The sequence below is a fragment of the Falco punctatus genome, assembly GCF_963210335.1.
Source record: "Falco punctatus genome assembly, chromosome: 12".
In the NCBI taxonomy this organism is placed as follows: Eukaryota; Metazoa; Chordata; class Aves; order Falconiformes; family Falconidae; genus Falco; species Falco punctatus.
Window position 1 is genome coordinate 22,980,977 of NC_137592.1, and position 18,806 is coordinate 22,999,782.

An 18,806-nucleotide genomic window follows, 5' to 3' on the forward strand; every position below is an offset into this window, starting at 1 on the left:
TGTGCTTACAAGTGCAGACAGTAGGTATAGGAGCTAACACACAATGACATAAGTTAAAACAGGTGGCTAAAGAAGAGATTAAAAGTAGTTTTTTCTTTTAACATAAGCCTATATTTAAGGTAAGTTCTGTATAGTGCTCTCAAGAGCAAAATCTGTATAAAATACAGAACTCAAAACACAGTTCCTAGCCTGCCAGGTATAGCACAGCAGCAACAGGTCCTCAAGCCTGCCCAGAGTAGAATTAGAAGAGTCCACTGAGAAACTTTCTGAACATTCTTCAAATTCCTAGGCTTAAAGCCCCAAGAATTCAGAAAAAAATAGCAAAAGAGTAGAAAGTTAATTATCAAACATACCTTGCAGATTCTGGATCCAAAATCAGAGCTTCTATTGCATGTGAAATTAACAGGCAGCTCTGCTGTTGTCTGATCTTAATACTAAGGAGCTGGAAGATTTACAAAACTGGCACCTAAACCAAGACATGCAGTATATTTACTGGCACTTTTCCTTATTTCTCTAGCTTTTGTGAAGTAATCCTGCAGTCATTACTCCTTTAGTAAATGCAGAGCAAAAGCCATGAAAATCCCAAGTTTTATGCTATTGCAATTTTTGTGTCGTAATTTGTTCCATAAAGTAATTCCTGACAATAGTATGGCAATTCCAAATAGGTTTTAAGCAACTGGTACCTAATTTTTACATTACTAATTTCAAGATGATTTTGTGCCAGTCTTTGTAGAAAAAAGGATTACTAAGCTTCACGCAGGTCACATGAGAAGGGAAGTGGACCATTTCTAAGATTTTAAAAGGATACAGTTCTACATTCCTTAGAGTTGCTGAGTCTGCATCAAAAGATGACTGATACAGATCTCCATACCGCGTAGCCAGGTTTCGGAACTCCTCCATTGAGTGTTTCATCTACAGAGGCAATGTTACTAGTCAAAAAAATCAAATCAAAACAAAATCAAAGCCCCACACATCCAGAAAACCACATTAAAACATTAAACATACAACACTGAAAGAGTAAGACAACATACTCTGGCAAAACATATAAATTTCTTGCTTCTTCACACAGATAGCCTGTTCCTTTGGTGATTTTTATTGTCCACACATTAAACAGATATTTTTCCTGTAACGTATCACCAACATATCCTCTTTGGGTTAAAAAGAAAGCAAAACAAAACGACCACCAACCTCCTCCAACTCCTACTGGTCAATCAAACTGCTCTGTCTTTGAAAGACTACCCACTGATTCCTTCTTGAAGGGTACATGCATTTTAGAAGCAGACTGCTTTGGTGTTCTGTATGGTATCAAGTGAGTTGCCAACACTTATCAAAAGAAGTTGCATTATGATCCTGAAGTGTAATCACAGTATCAGAGGTGTTTCGAATCAAGGTGTGAAAGGTCTTGCAAGTTTGAGTGTACTGAGTGGCTTAACTGCATGCATGTCCTTGGGAGCTCTGTGCATCAATGTGTGAGAAAACGTACATACATGCTCAACTTCAAAATATGGCCTGCTACAGGCAGACTTTTTTTACAGTGACAGGTGAAAGCCAAGGCCCACTATCTAGCAAAACTGTTTACTACCACTTTTCTTTCATCAGATATGTTTGCTGAGAAGCAACATTCACACCAGAGCCATAATGTAACTGCACAAGAGTGGAACAAGAATACATGCCTGGTTAGAGATGCGTCCACACCTTTGGAGATCATTTCCTGATGTCATAGCAATTGTTGTGGCAATAGCTGGTGGTGGACTCGTTTTTAGGCTGTTGCAGGTACAAATAAGTTGAGAAAAAGCTTGCAGAAGGTCAATCCTGAGTTTCACAAACCCACACTGGAAGCTCAGAGGATTAAGTGGTGTACTAGCAGCCTGAAACACAATAATAGGAATGCTGGCAATCTAGGTTGAAAGCAAACATGATTAAGTAACTTTACAATGTCACTGAACTGTCTCACGAGACAACAGAACCCTTCAGTTCAATTCTGAAAGCTGCTTTTTTTAAGGCTAGATTTAATAGATTTGCTTAATTTAAATCATACTGAATATAAACAACACAGAAGTCAGCTAATTACTAAGCTGTATTTCAAGCAAGCAATCACCCTTGTAACAAATGTGATAAGCTGTTAAAATGCTATTTATTAGGGCACCTATTTCCTCTTCCTCCAAGGCCAGGCCTTAGACTTCAAGTTACATTAGTCCAGACAGTCCTTACTACAGGAAAGCACACCGAATTGTAAGGCAAACTGAAACAGAGGACTGAAAAAGTGATTCCCTGCATCAGCCAGAAAAGAAAGAATTGCCTAGGTTACCTGCAGCAAGCAGAAGGGGTAATACAACCTTTGGTTTGTTTTTTTTTAACTGTGAAATAGACAGGAACATTAGGAAGGCACTGAACCTTGCATTTGACGAAGACTAGACACAAGTTCAGTGACAACTAGCAACAGTAAGTAAGAGAACTCCATAATGGTAGACATGTTATTATTTAGCATATATGGTTCTGGGAAACTTTGTTCCCTAAGACTTTGGGAGCTTATCTGACTTGTAGAAACACCTGTGACAGCTTAGGACACCCAGGAGGGAGTAAGCTGGAGCGCTTGAGATTTGATACTACTTAAGGCAAAAAATCCTTTTATTCTTATTACTATCTTTTCTTATACTGCTGGATTTTAAGAAGAGTACACTTTTTTCCTTTAGGGGGGAAAAAGCCACCTGCAAAACAAAGAACTGGAACCTTCTCTTACTCACAGAATGGATGTTAAACTCACACATACCTTCCACCAGTGCTTTTTATTCCTCACCAGAAAAGATTACTTCTGGAACCAAGTTGTTACAATTCATCCCAAAACCTTACTAAGAACCACTTCTGCTGGCAGGAAAGCAGCAAACTAGTTCCTCACAAAACATCCCACCCACTGAGAACTGGCCCACTACTCACTAAAATGAAAAAACATCAGCCAACTGCAACCACTAAACTAGATTTCAGCCAAAGAAATAAGACTATTTCTTCTCTTGAGCCATTTAGCCTCTCTTATCTATCACTTCATTTTCATTTCTCCAAGAGCATTAAAAAATCCCTTTTGAATGGAAATTGTTCAGTTTATTCTGCAAGGGTGGTTTCAGAAAACCCTCTGTAGAAGAGATCTCGCTGCACAGTAATTGCTCTACAGAGACTACACGCTTTTATTGAGAGTAAAGTACCAGTACTTGTATCAGAAAATCCAGACATTTTTAGTAGCACAAATTGGACTCCATTCTTGTAAATGGAAATACAAGCTTGCCTCATTAATACTGCAATTTACCTTATCTGCTACCCATATAGCCACGGGCAATAAATGAGTTACAATTCTTTTTTGAAAATGACAGAGTTCTTTGGCTCAGCCAAGTTCTTCAACCACCACCACTTGTTATCAACATATTTGGAGTTAGTGCTACTTAATCAATGATTATATTAATGCTTTGTTCAAGTTCTGCATCTTCTCTAGATTACCAGCAGTTGAAAGCATTGTGTTTGTTTTTCACAAGATGCATGTTCTGCGCCAGAAAGAGCGGGTCCTATTCAAAAACTATACAAATAAGTACGCAGTGAGACAGATGGGGACTGTGGCCAATATGCTCTATGATAAGTCCCTGCCATCCCCCCAACACCCTTCATCCATAAAGTAATGGGATTTTTTTCCTCAAGCAGACTAGCTCACATGAAAGAGCATCTTGCATATAGCAATGCAAGACAGTTGCATGCATATCAAGAAGGAATTGAGAAATTTTCTGACAAGATCAGACACTGTAAATATTTCATCATTGCTAAACTGGGCTGACCAAATATCTGCAACAGATTTACCAGCAAAGCGTCTTCCTGCTACAAAGCAGACAAGCTACACAGGGTTCATGATATGCACTAATGGTGTCTGGAACCAACAGTGCTGAGTCATGCCCTACACTAAAACAGCAGCAGCAAAGTCATAGGGGAGAGACAGAAAAAGTCTATAGCAGTAAAACTATCATGTGCATGTTATGGCACTTCACTCCTTCAAGATGCTGAGTTCTGTAGATACAATCAGTGACTGGCTCCTTTCACAACTGATACACTGCAGCATGGTTAGGAATTTGTCCAGAGCAGTGCAACAAGTCAGCAACAGCCAGCAGTAACACTCAGTTTCCTCTTTTCTAGCCCTCTGAAACCTGTACTTACTACTCTGGACCACAACAACTCACAAGGAAGGTATTGCACCCACAAAAACACTATGTGCAACATGCAGGAAGTGAAGTCAGCCGAGGAGATGACTGGAATCCTTCAACAGAAAAAAAACCCTAAACTCTAGGGAAAGGCTAACTAAATTACTGAATCACAGAATGACCTATTTAAACAGCTTATTTTCCTGCCTCTATTAAATATGAACATCTAATTAGATGAGGTCCCCCCTCAATGTCTTCTAGACATTGGAGAAATCTTGAAATATTGAATTAAAAGCCTTATTCACTCAGTCAACAAGTTAAAGACATACTTCAGGAACAATGGAGCTTTCTCTCAAAGGACAAAGGTGTAAAATTTACATCCTTCTGCTTATTATTCAGGGATAGTTTTATTAATAAACAGTAATATCTGAACTTTATTAAACATTAATATCAGAATTGTTACGACACTGACAGTTCCACTGCTGGGCAGGGGGAGAGCAGCTTCATTCAAAAGACATACAAAAAACTGTATGTAAAGGTTTCTTCATGCAAACTAAAACATGAAAGCAAGCGCTGTGTGAAGCCAGATAGTCTTTTGTTAAGGAGCCACTTAACAGTAAGAACTGAAGGTCTGTATTCATTAATGCTTTTTTTGTTTACATTCACAGACATCACACAGCTTCTTGGCATTTTCACCACTTCAGAAAAGCAGAAAGTATTTGCATAAAAGCAGGTACCATTTGAACTCTGTTGATTTGATGAGACTGAATTGTCCTCTCTCCTCCCACTAAACTGGTGTTGCAGTGTTGTTAGGATTCTATAGGATCACATTATCAAATACAAGTCAACATGAACTCAGCAAGAGGGAGGAAGGCAATTAAACCCTTCTCCACATCTCAAGAATGATGTCCTATTATTACAATAGTATTTATTCAGCCAAGACAAGGAGTGGAAAATTTTAAGTACTGTAACTTTTAAAAAGATCTGTCACATACCATATGATTTGATCAAGGCAGGAAGTGGGGGGTGAAGAAGAAATGGGGGGGGGGGGGGGGGGGGGGAAGTCAAGTCTAGCTAATCACACTTAGCTGAGCTACAGGATCTTCCCTCTGAAGATGCAGTGTGTTACAACTAAATCTTCCCTGCAGTCCTCTCAGAAAGAGAGTCTGGCAGATGTCCGATGTCTTTAAAAACTTGTCAGAGGTTTAAGAAGAGAAACCAAAAAGACTTGCTGCAGTATACAGAAACATCATCACTAAAGTAGAAGATCTGTGCTAACCGTCAGCGATGCTATTCCTTTGTGATAGGATTTTAAAGCTTCAGCAATGCAAGAAAGTGCTGAGCTGTAGTTGTCCTCCTGCAAACCTGTCAGACACTGTTCTGCATGGGAGAACTCCTTCAAGCTGTTCAGCCAGAAGTAGAAGTGTTCTGAAGCTACTTGAGTCAGCAGGCTTTGATACAGTTCTCTGGCCATGTCATGGTTGCCCTGTAATGACAAGAATGTTTCCAAGAGGAGACATGAAAGAAGGCTGTGGATTTCTATGAAACAAATACAAATAAGAAAACAGTAACATCTCCAAAACTACCCTTACTTTATAAATAGAATTAGTGAAACTTCCAGTTATCTGATCATGACATTCCTAACAATAAATAGAAGCACAAATGTTTATTTTATGGAAGCATCAGCCTGTATAAAACGTAGTATTTATTTACACAAAATAGTTCAACAAAAGGAGAAACAAATATCAAAATTTACTTTTATCCCAGCATCTCATACTAGGGTTTCTACATAATTCTGACCCCAGCTGTGACTTTACTGAAGGGAAAAGGGAAACTGTGCCTTCTCCTTCCCTCACATTGGAGAAGCAGACATCAGGATGGCCTATATCACCTCCTAAAGAACAGCCACACAATGCAGATTAGGCATGTGCTCAAGGAAGTACCAGGTCATTACATTCTTCTCAAATACTGCAAAAAGACAAGTGAAAAACTAACCTGATGGGATGACTACACTAAATGGCATATATATCTGAATCAGCATTCCAGGAAATTAAGACGGAAATATTTTTTTTTTGACCCCACATTCATTTCCTCATCCCCAACCCTACTATTTTCCTTATTTTCTTTTTCTAATTCCAAGAAATCACTAGCATCTGCCCAACCACATCAAACCATTTTCCTCCAGGTATTTTCACTTACCATTCTGGAAGCCTGTCTGGCTATCCTGTAGGCTGTCCATCCACTGGAAGAATTCTCAAGCTGTTGTTTTATAACAGTTTTGATTTCTGAAGATAAAGCTTTCTGACTGGAAACAAATATCACCGTGGCAAGAGAAACCTAAGGAAGAGTGGAGGGGTGAAGAAGGTTGTAGATCAGGAACTAAACAAAACAAGAAAAAAAAGCTAACTGTTTCCTAAACTACCAGAAATTATTTGACTGATTTTGGACTCAAAACTACATAGAAAATTACATATGCATTTTAACTGAGGAACTTTTCTCAGACTTCTTTCAAGTTGTTATGGCAACCCAAGTATTTCTTGTAAGTGAAAGTCATCTGTCACTTAAAGACTCTTTACTGTGGCTTTTAACTGAGGTAATTCAAATGCTCCAAATAAGAAAGGAATTACAAATCTTAATTTAAAATTAAAATACATTTTCAAATGGATGTCAAAAAAGCATTTTTATCTCTCACAGTATAGTAGAAGTCATGGGCATCCAAGTACTATATGTAAATTGAGCAAAATGCCATTTTGGTTTTCTATAACCATTATTTTACAGATCCCCCAATTTCAGTAGCTAGGTTTGTCTAAGCAGTGCCATCTGCTGGAAAATACAATGGAATACACTGCGTAGTTCTGCTCCATCTGTGAGCTACTTCACATTGAACACAGAGAAATAGAAGTTGAAGTAAAACTGAAAAGTTACTATAGACTGGCACATCAACTTGGACATAACAAACAGCTTAGCTGCCTTTTTAAATAAAATCCATCCACAGTAGTTTATATGGATTTCACCCATCAAGAGCTATTCACCAGTAGGTCTTACCAAGAGTTCCTGTTTCTTATCTGTGGCAGATCGTCCAATTAATTTATAGAGGTCCATTAGGTCTCCCAGCATCCCATCTGCTAAGACAGGCAGCTGCATGGCAATAGCTGCTAAACAGTGGCACATGAGAATCCTAGCAGTGTCCTGGGCACTGTGCAACTGAGTCAGCAGGGATTCAACTACTGACTGACTCAGGTGAGGACGGCACTTCACCAGCTTCACCATACAAGTTAACGTGATCTGCAATTCATATAATCAACAGGTACAGTAAGCACAATGTCTACTTAAAAATACAAAGCCAGACACACTGATCTGCAAGTATGACTGCAGAAATATAGATCTGGTATTTTCAGAACCATATACTCTACAAAAGATGAGATTTTTCTAAGAGCCCAAGCCTCTGTCCCTGAGCTCACAGTGCAAAAACACATCACAAATTCAAGAACAATAATCTTCTCATACAACCAGCCTTTACAGGTAAATAACTAGATAAAACTACTGGTAACTGCTTATGAAGTGGGAAAATAAAAATAATAGTTTATACAAACATTGTAACCACGTACATTGCATACCCATCTCCAAAAAGCAGGTTCTCTCCAAGATTCTTTGTCCTCCAGAGGCACCTCCATCCCTATAGCTGTTCCTCTCACAGGAATGCTTTCCCCCTTTCTCCCTGCCCCAAGCAGTCAACTTACTCTAGAGCTGCCACGAATTGCACTATAGTTGTGCTCAGTTGTTCTACCAATCTGAGCCCCGATTACAGGCAAAACATCAAAAAAAATCTTTGTTTCCTTCCAGTATGTTATGCTTCCACCATGTGGTGCATGCTAGCCTTTGTTATACAAGCTATTACTGTAACTTAAGCTGTGCTAGGGGAAAGCAACAGTAATGTCACCTTCAAGGTTGCCTGAGCTCCTGGACTGTCATCTTGACTACAAAGAACAAGAAGAGCTTCTAAGCCAAAAACTGCATCTTGCTCCAAAGGCAGAAGATCTAAGAAAAGAAAAGCAAGGTAAGTTAGTTCCCTGTTATGTTTTCTGAACATAAACGGTGTAATGCTTGCACTGGTGTTGCAGTCATGACAGGTAAGTATCTTCCTAATACTTCTGCCTTACCTTATTTTGATTTAGAAACAATTCTGCCATGCCGTGTCTTGGGTAACTATTCAGCAGTCACACCATGACATTTATAGAGCATGCATAAGTCTAACAGGACATTTACAAGTCTTAGTCCACATTCTTTTGCAACAGACTTTGTGCAAAGATATTTTTTAAAAAGTTGACATCAATTCATTAGTCTTACAGCAAAGGTAAGACAAGCATTTATTGAGCACGAGTTCTACTGCGCCCAGTACTTTTCTTTAAATTAGATTAAGATGAAATCTTCCCAGCTATTCACAAAATCATACCAAATATTTTCTACTAGGTTATAGTCCCCATTCCCCCTAATCAGCATCAAGGATCAGATAGATTTACAGACAGGTTCACAGACAAGACCAGTTAATGGGCATTAAGTGCATAAGCCTGATTAAACAGACATTTCATTGTCGTTGCTTTCATTTACCTTTTTCCTGGCAGGAGGCTGATATATTGGTCAAAATTCTCACGCCATGAGCTGCAATGCCACGGTTATTATGGTAACAGCACTCCTGTGCTAGTTTTACTAAATCAAGCGATCTCGCGGTTGTAGCTGTCGTTCCTAAGTAAAGACACGGCAAACATAAAATATCACAATCCATAATTACACCACAGATCTTTTCAAGCATATTCATTAAAAAACCCACCAAAACAACAAACCTATATTGATTTAGGATTTTTTCCCCCCATATTTTTTAAGGGTAGGATGAAAACATACCTTTCTTTCTCCCCACACTCAAACAGAGGCTCTCCCTCCTTTCTTGAACATTATACAAATTAGACATACGTGCGAAAGAATATCTGGGTCTGAAGGCTAATGTTTCAGGGACTCAGAAATATTGCATCTGCTTAAAAAAAGCTGGTGAGCCTATTAATCATTAAGACATGCCAGAATGACTGAAGAGGATGTACTTTTTTTCTCCAACTCTGCAGCCCAAGTAGCTGGGCTTTCAAGAAGAAAAAATAAAAGTATGATCATCATTTTAAGAACAAGATACCTTGAACGACTTTAAAATGCCAACTCTATTTCTCCAGAATATAGTCACAAGGCAGAAAGGTTCACCTGCTACCAGAGCAGGTCATTGCCACAAAGGGTAGCATAGCTTCACTGTGCCACAGTAACATACCAGCCTACTCTTGCACCATTAAGTCTCCATGCTACTCAAAAACTATGCAAAACCATGGTTTCAATGCACCTTAAGCAGAATGCAGGTCAGCTATTTGAGAGGTATTACATTTCTTCATAAAATGAAAAAAAGTTGAAGACCCAAAGGTAAAAACCCCTTTCATATAGCTATTTACCCACAAAATCCAGAACAAAATTTTAGACCATGAATATTCATGGGTATACAGTATCCCATTTTAAGTTTATATAAGATGAACACAGTCTGACCCTCAGTTAGCGTTCTGAAGTTCAAAAATAAGTTTAAAAATATGCTACAAAGTGTTTAGATGAAACCAATTATCAGTAGATAGCCAACCCATTAGAAATGCCAAAGGTAGTCACTTAATCTGGCTTTCTTACCTGGAGCACTGCTGAAGTACTGTTTAATGGCAATGGTCCCCGATAACGTGGAAAGAACAGACAGCATGCCCAGTTTCAAGCTGTCATACGGAGTGTGAAGAGCAGATTCACAGAGTGCCTAAAGATTAGCAGGACAAAAGATACAAAGGAAAGGAAGTCCCATGAGCTATCTGTATTGATAGTTGCACTTCTCTATTAGAAGTTGTGAGAGTCAAGGTTTTCCCACAGAAAATATTATACTGAAATCAAAAGTCAGAAGTCACGTGCTGAAGCACCTGTTTTAGAAGACAGAGGACATGGCTTGCAGAAAAGAGAGTGGGTCTCATATACTAGGAAACACTGATTAGAAGTCATCTATTAATTAAAAATCAGTAGAAAAAATATTGGGTCTCACTGATCAAATATTGCGAAAGATTTTAAGACAGTTCCCCAGTCTTAAATACGTCAATATTTACTGATTACTTTGCCTTATAACAACCCGCAGGGATCTATGTAAGTATATATCTCAAGAGTGAAGTTTAAAGTGTCATTTCCTGTAACAGTCCTGGTGTCCTACAGAATACAGCTTAAGTTTCTTGATAAACATCTTGAAGCGTATTTCATTTTTTAACGTGTTTATAGTAGAGCTCCTGTCACGCTTTTGTGGTTTTTTTGCCAGATCTACTCAGGCCTTATCACATCGAGATCAGAATAATTTTTAAAACATATGTTGTTCTGAGATGCATTATGCCAACACTGTCCACAATGTAGTCATTCACTGGTTTTGGAGGCTTTTTTAGTCAGCATGAGGCACAAATGGAAAACATAACTATGTCCTGCCCCAGAGAGTACCAAGGCTGAATGATAACATCCAGTAACTCAATAAAGAAAAGCAATGACATAGAATTAGTTCCACAGAACTAATAAAAACCCCAAATAGTGTTCTTACCAGGCATATATATGTTCTTATATGGTGCAAGTGTTAAATCCTAAATAAATCTGTAATTCATACCATTGTAGTATTCTGCTAACCCACTGAATAGTATGGCATCAACAGACAGAAGAAGATAACAATGATTAGAATTGAAAATGAGTCTTGATGTCTCCCAAGAAACTGGTATTTTACTCCAGTGCTATTAGATCACCACTCACACAGCATACTTGAAACAGTAACTATGAAGAATGCCAGAAGCACAAAAGAATTAGCAGGATGGGCCACAGACTGCTTGTTACCTTCACAATCAGCAGGATTGCTGTGTCAACAGCAACAGCTTCTAAAGCTGGTGTCTAGAAATCAGTGAAGTCTCCACAATACAAAGACCAAGCCTCTCCTACCTGACCTACACAGACCAACCCAAAATGCTGAAGACATTAACACCACTGCTACTCTTGTTGGTAAAAAGATACAAGCAGGTTTTTCTATGAGAAAATGAGGGTCTCTTCTAGTCCCTGTTGTATAACCATTACCAAGTTATTTAAACATATGGAAAAGAGGTGCCCTACTCAAAATAATGGCTTTATATTTCAGAAGTCAGAAAAAAACTATCACTTCTGCACGCCATGCAGCAAGCACTAACAAGCTTCAGTCCATCAATTTTGTTGTAACTCAGTCACTGGTTTAGTCTGACAACAATGAAAGCTTTTCACATGCATTTCAACCATCAGGACACCTACCTTACGACACTAAAACAAAACCTCTGCACACTCCAAATAATCTTATTTGACAACTGGAGACAAAGCAAAACATGCTTTATTTCTCACATAGTTATTAACAAAAACGCACATAGTTTTTCCTCCCAGCTGCCTTAAGGTCCAACCGCATATATATCAAGAGTAGCTTTCAAAAGTAGTAAAAACAGAGAAAAAAAGACCCAGAAAAAAGTAGAGCTATAAGCCTGTGCCATTAAGTTCTTGAAATATTTACTTTCCCATTAATCTAACCTCAAGTTATTTACTATTGTCATTTCTACCAGAAAAAAAGACAAGGAGAAAAAAATGTTCGTATGTAACTGTGACTGAAAGAAAGCAGCAATACTATCTACACTGTAACAACTGTTTCCCCAGATAACACAGATGCACTATAAACAGCTTCTAGGGTCTCATTCATGCAATAGGAACCACAAGGATACTACTGAAAATGAGCTACTAATCCTAAGAAATGAAGTCAGAATTACATTTGTCCTTTCAAGTATACCTTGCTGGATGACATGCTTTAACAAACAGCACAGAGACTCTCCCTTTTACATGAAGGTATTAATATATACCCAGTATTTATAAGATTCGTGTAAACATTCAGCTCTCACGTCTATTATCTTAGATGCGTTTGTGAGAAAAATTATTTCCGTACAGTACTACACAAGCCTTTCCTCAGTTATAATACCTCAGCTTTGATCCTTATAGGTCAACTCAACCAGTTCAAGATATTTTATGATTCTATGAACTCTATATCCAGAGTAACCTGACTTTAGGATATGGAGATGTACACTCTTCCTTCCTTTATCTCCAAAATTATTCTGAAAAAAAAAATTTAAAACTAATTGCAAAGTTTCATAATAAACCTTAAAGAAATTTATAAACCTGAATATTTTCTCTGCTCCATGTATGTGGTGTCTTGTTGGCCAACAACTTTAAATCTTGGATTGCAAGCCTCTTCACAGCCTTCCTGGGGTCATTCTTCAAGTATTGCAACAACAGCTGGATCTGCAACAAAGTAAATTCGTTGTTTAAGAAAGATGCTACTAGAAGGAAGTATTTTCAAAAGTATTTGTGAAGAAGTCTTGAGCATACTCAGCCAAAACCAATTTGACTTTCTGTCTGATTGCCACAGGAAAAAGTCCTACTTAGGCTCTGATGCTATGGCAAGCTAAAACAGTTTGACAGCCGATTTCTACCACCCTGCACTCCTTGTTCACACATCCTTCTCTACATCACCCTACACCCCTGAGAAGCCTTGAGAGCTATTTCAGCACTCGCAGAAATATAAAACATCCCCGAGAAGCTCAGTAAACACCTTATACTGTCATGATTCTGCTACTAGCAAGTCTTCTGTGCATTTGATGCTAATTTGCATGTCTGCATGATCTGCAGTTAACATGGCAAAACCGACATGCCAAAAACCCAAGCAGAAAAAATCCCTGCCCACCCCCCCCCAAACCATTTCTCTCAAGTTAAGTGATACTTAATTGCACTTCTTTTGCTGTGTTCATTGCGTGCAAATTGACAGAGAACAGCCAGCACATGAAAGCATGAACATGCTGGCCATGATTTTGCTCTCCATGCCTATGCTGGCTACATCACTTTTAAGCAGCATTGGCTGTTGTGTTGCAGAAAGACAGCCTAAATCACAATGGTTATCATCATTAAAAACAAAAATCACATCAAGTGTTCTAATGCTATTTCAGTTGGCATAGAATCAGTATTATCAAAAGCATCTCCTGAAATACAGAAAGCAGCCATACAAAAAACATTTCAGGCAGATCAATGCTATTAGTCTAACAGTAACGGACATCAGCCTTCTATAGTTGTACAGAATTGAAAGAAAGGAGGTAGATTTTCATGACTACTTTAGAAGGGTTAGTTGGATGAATCTCAAATGTCACCGTGTTCAGACCTGCTATATAAATCAGATCCACAAATCGCATTATCAGAACATAAAAGCATTGTATTTTTCCATCACTGCTTTCCCACAGCTTGGTTCATAGTCTTAAATTATAGGAACAGATTGAAATTCCTCAGAGTTCTTCAAGAAATACATTTTTAAATGCACTCTACACTATTGAAATATTCATTTGCTTGCATGCAAGGAAGGCAAAAGACACTCAAAACCCAAGAAAATCACAGTATTGATAAGCGAAGCCTAGGTTCTACAGGTAAAATGAAATGTTTCCAGAAAAAGTCAGGGTGTTTGCTTTCCTAAATACCAACTGATTGTCGTTCATTTTAATTCCAGTTGATTTAAAGATAGAAAGGTTATGATCTGTAAAGAAAGGTTCTGGTGTTTGATGAGCCCACCTGGAAACAGGACCAGATAGGGCAAAGAAACACGCCAGCAGCAACAATTCTCAGGGTGTTCTTTCTCTAGCACATACAGAACCCATCCTAGCATATCCTTTACAATTTATTTTCAGCATCAGATAAAATCCAAGGGGTTTTATAAGCGTACTTTGCACTTTTAAGTTGAAGGAATGAATCAGGAAGAACTACCTGTTTAGGAATGTCAACCAAAGAAGAAGCAGCAAGAAGAGTAAAAGTGTGCAGAGTAACAATGACCATCTTGGTAGAGGGATATGATGTTACCAGCTGCTGAAGCAGCTGCCGGGAGCTGGAGGCCAGGCTAGCATCATGATGCATATGCTGCAGAATAGGGATCAGCTTCAATTTCAAGTCCACAGGAGTGGCCAAACCTGCAACAAGGAAGAGAAACACAGGTGGAACGTTAGTCCTTTGTACTGGCTTTTGGCAATACTGAGGCACACAATATATCTGCACTGCTACCACTGCTGAATGTAGGTTGTGCAGACACCTGCATCAGCTTCAGATAACTCATCTACTAAGTAGCAGCATAATGAAAGCGGCATCAAGCACTTCCATGGTTCTCTGAGAAGGTTGCTCCTTGCTTTATTGCAAGTAATGCACACTAACTCATCTGAAGCAACCTGTGATAATCTGTGCAAGTTTATTCATCATACTATAGATAAGTTTTTATTCTTTACTAAACGGGTGTTTTGAGAACTTCATTTTCAATAGGACATGAGAGCCAGATGTTGGATTATTGGTTAGCTAATTTAATTTAAAAACTGGAATCATTTGAGGATAAGGGCAACAGCCATATGTAAAGATTGGATATCAGAATGCTAACAAAGAATTCTCAAGAGAAATTAGAGCTTTTCCCTTTTATCATTTATTATACATATGTACCTTGAATCATCTCACTGATTTTATTACATATTCCGGCAGCAAAATCCCTGTAGAGAAGACAAAGTATGAGGTGAAATGAAAAATAAAAGAAGTAAAAATAAAAATCAACTGTACTACCAAACATTGTGTCTTAACAATGAAAACTTTCACTAAAGAGTGCTTGCCAAGACCTGTTGTTTTAGAGCCCCTGCATGTAGGCGTGATTGTACGATAAAATGGAAGCTTTCAAAAATGTGTTGGTGACAAGCAGCCCTACATTTTGTTCCCTAACAGCTTCTGTAAAATAATCCTTGATTAAAACTGCTATTCCACTTTGCATTCCCATATATACGAGCTTTCCATTACTATTTAGGAATAATAAAAAAAAAAATATCTGTTAAAACCTGTATTCAGATTTCCTCACAATACTGTTACTGCATGCAATTAAATGTTCTGCTATAAATGACATGGGTAGCACTACAGAAGGAATAATTAAAGTTTGTGAGTGCCAGTGGCAACGGAGTTTCTAATCTCTGTAATGTAAGAAACTGAAAAAAAATTACATCTTACTTTGATTGTGCAGAGAAGTTGGCAGCAGCAAATATAGCAGCTTCAACTTCCACATTATCATGGGAATCCAAACTCTGACGAATACTGTGATGTGCATTCTTCCTTTCTGGAATAATAGACGCCATGCTGCCCAACATCCTACAGAAACAAATCACAGCAAAATCAGGAAGAACAATAATCATGAAGAAATGCAAGATGAAACTGAACAGAAGTGTAGAAGCACTGGTTAGAAGACTATTTTTATATAAATACGTGCTTTTTCACATATATTACAAAAACAAACAAATGCTAAAAATAGGCATATAAATAAAAGATAAGAAGTCTTGTCATGTGGCTTATGTCAGTTTAATTAAAAAAAAAATATTACATTTTGACTCCTTTTAGTTTGAAATAGGCACAGCAATAAACTTACCAAGGATTCTTACAAAATTAAGAGTGCACTACTGCATCAGGAACAAGTATTTTTCAGATGCTTTTACATTCAAGCTCTGATATCAATACAACAGATTTAACATGAAAGTGTACTGACAGCTATTTTCAGACACACATGAAGCGTGATGTATCATGTGATATAAATTCAGATATGTGGTAGTCTAGGAGGGTAAAAAGAACAAGGTTTAGAGAACTGTTTCCACCTTTTCTAGCCCTCTTTCCACTGAAGACTGCAGAAGCGAGTGACAAATGTCTGAACAGTCATAAATTTTAACCACATGCTACAAAAGCAGTTTCTAGAGTGGTACCATGATCAAGCAAACAAATACCTGACTTTCATCATTTGTTTCTAAGACCTTTTGCTGATGTGAAATAAGGTTATTACTGGAAATAGTGCAATGCATTTTGTGTAACTGTTAAAAAAAGGAGAAAAATCAATCTATTTGCTAAGGGTATCTCTAAGATACTTTTCAGACATATTTAGCATAATCCAATTAATAGAACAATGAATGCAGGATTTGCACTGATGGTAATTTTAGCAAGAGTTCTATACCAATATTGATAGTGCTCTGTGTAAATAAAGTTTCACAGGCACAAAGGGTTTTTTAGCAGATCTTTCTTTCAGCATGTTCTTTCTTACTGACACTACTTAAGAAGGACAAAGCCAAAATCAGCTGAAGAATTTCACCTGAAACTGCTGGATCAACAGCAATTTTAACTTTTTACTTAATGCAACCTCTGAATTGATCAGTAATTTAATTATTTTTTTCAAAATTAACAGATTCCTGGGATTTTTAGCAGTCTGTAAAGATAGCCCTCAATACCAGTCAACAATTGTTATCTTATGTTAGAATACTGAAGTGAAGGTACCAGAAAACATGTAGATATACTGAATCTAAAGAATTGAGACACCAGAGCATGGAAGTATAAACTCAAATAGACTATCAAAAGGTGAAAAAAATGGACATGTAAGCTAATCAAGCAAACCCCTGTTACTGTCTCCCATCTTTTAGTAGTGAAATCAGGAACAGTTCCAGGTGGATAGAAAAGAAGAATACAAAGGGGAAAAGAAAAGTGCTCTCTTCACATTTAAATTCACTTGCACAAGAGTTGGAAGAAGCAGTTAAGAAGATCATGTTGGATAGCATTAGAGAGACAGACACAAAAGCAGCCAAACAGTGGTATTAAAGATAGCTTAATTTTTTTTTGGTTTTCCATTTGATTCCCAGGAAGTCCAAAGCAATCAATAATACAACGGTACTTCCTTAGAAGTTATTGTTCAGAGACCAACAAGCAGTAAACTTCTAGGGCAACAATAAATGAAAGATCTAGGTGCAAGCATAACAAGGTTCACATAAATAAATCTCTGTTACAATTCCACAAAAATTATTTTGACACATAAGGAAGCATATCCCTTTTGGTCCTGATTTAAATATATCATAGATAACACAGGATGTATTGCATATAGCTACTGTCTGGGTTATGCATACAACAGGTTCGTTTTCCTCCTTGAGTACAAAAAATTTCAACACTGCAAATTCTGTTTTGCCTGGAGCCATCCACAAAATTCTCACCATCACAAATGGTTAATAACCGTGTTCTTCTGATCACAGACCCTTATCATTCACTCCCTCTAAAGACCAACATCTTTGCTTTTAACTCTATAACCAATGTATAAGACACCTCCTACATTTCATTCGTGGTGGATGCAGATTTTGTTATTCCAGACTACCATACTAATTAGCTAGAAATGTGAAGTAAATTAGGTTCATTTATATAATACATACCTAAGTGTAATAGCTCGAGCAACTGGATCATTGCTATGAATTACTGAGAAAACTCTTTTGACAAACTCATCCACATTCAGGATCTTCTCTAAGTGCTTCTCACTCTGCTGAGTAACTTTCAGCACACAGAGCCTCAGGAAGTTGTTTCTGTTGGAAGACACACGTTTCTTTACCAGGCTGCTTTATAATAAAAATTCAAACACTGTAAAAAAAGTTATTTTTAAAAAACTTCCAAGGGTAAATTAAAACAAGACAAGGCCTATGCTTTAGAAACATTATATTCAAGTAGATATAGTAAAAAGAGAGACTATTAACACACTATCGTTTAATTATCGAGTACAGGTAGCATCCAATTTAGGCCCAATTCCAGGGAAATGAACTGCTGACACCAGTGAGGAAGAGTGTAAGCAGGTACCCATTTTGTGCACACTTAGGGATCTAATTCCACCAGATAAACGCATCCAGGACTAACACAGAAAAGTCTAGTTACCATTGCCAGCTGTGAATGACTTTCTTTTCCTTCCTGGAGCTAACAGTGAAGACTCCACAACAGCAACAGGTAAGTTTTGTAAGCTGTTACAAAGTAGCTCCACTTCCATCACATGCATCATTTAGACATCAGGCACTTGAAAAAGCTATACTTCAGGCTTTGTTATTAACATTCCTTAGAGATGGAATTTACATGTGATCATTCACCTGTTAATTAATGATGACTTTGAACATGCCTACAAAACACAATTTACACCCGTCAGCAAGTGAATCCTCAAATCTGGACAGATGGGAAGGAACCACGTGTCCTTCATCACTCACAGCCACTCAAGCCCACTAGAGTCGAGGACAGCAAGCTTCAGTCAAACACAACTTGCCCTCCACTGAGTAAGTACCACCGTGGTACTACCAGGAGAGCAAAACCACTCCATGACTGCCCAGGCTCCAACACAGCAGCACTCCAAGACGCAACGCATGACTACGGATCAGAGATTGGAACGGATGGGAACTAACTGATGTTACTTACCCCACTCTAAAAACATCTGCTAGCTTCAGGAAAGCTGAATTTATGAGAATAGGGAAAGGGTATTTCTGGAAGAGCCTGGGAAAACGAACGACGGCTTCACACTGCTCCCCGAGTTTGCCAGACCTGAGGCCTAAACGAGACAACAGCAATGACTGTCGACACCAGCGCTCCTCCGCAACCCGCCCCACCACGGCGCCCGCGGGAAGCGGGACGGACGAAACCCCCAGCCGCGGGGACCGACTGCCGGGC

At 38.2% G+C, this 18,806-nt stretch overlaps 1 protein-coding gene across 3 annotated transcripts in view; it reads right to left on the reverse strand.

Moving 5' to 3' along the window:
* The window catches only part of INTS7 (integrator complex subunit 7), a 44,790-nt gene that overhangs the window by 25,759 nt on the left and 225 nt on the right, over positions 1 to 18,806 (reverse strand). For all 3 annotated transcript variants that reach the window (XR_013931354.1, XR_013931355.1, XM_080407941.1), the window contains exons 2-16: positions 18,558 to 18,687; positions 17,543 to 17,689; positions 15,324 to 15,461; positions 14,775 to 14,821; positions 14,061 to 14,260; positions 12,435 to 12,557; positions 9,879 to 9,996; positions 8,781 to 8,915; positions 8,113 to 8,210; positions 7,218 to 7,457; positions 6,372 to 6,509; positions 5,452 to 5,658; positions 1,674 to 1,868; positions 809 to 912; positions 354 to 422 (exon numbers count right to left, since the gene is read on the reverse strand). Coding sequence is in view for 1 of the 3 variants with exons in the window: in XM_080407941.1 (XP_080264067.1) it covers positions 354 to 422; positions 809 to 912; positions 1,674 to 1,868; positions 5,452 to 5,658; positions 6,372 to 6,509; positions 7,218 to 7,457; positions 8,113 to 8,210; positions 8,781 to 8,915; positions 9,879 to 9,996; positions 12,435 to 12,557; positions 14,061 to 14,260; positions 14,775 to 14,821; positions 15,324 to 15,461; positions 17,543 to 17,689; positions 18,558 to 18,687 (2,089 nt within the window). In the remaining 2 variants the exon portion in view is untranslated. The remainder of the gene's footprint in view (positions 1 to 353; positions 423 to 808; positions 913 to 1,673; positions 1,869 to 5,451; positions 5,659 to 6,371; positions 6,510 to 7,217; positions 7,458 to 8,112; positions 8,211 to 8,780; positions 8,916 to 9,878; positions 9,997 to 12,434; positions 12,558 to 14,060; positions 14,261 to 14,774; positions 14,822 to 15,323; positions 15,462 to 17,542; positions 17,690 to 18,557; positions 18,688 to 18,806) is intronic.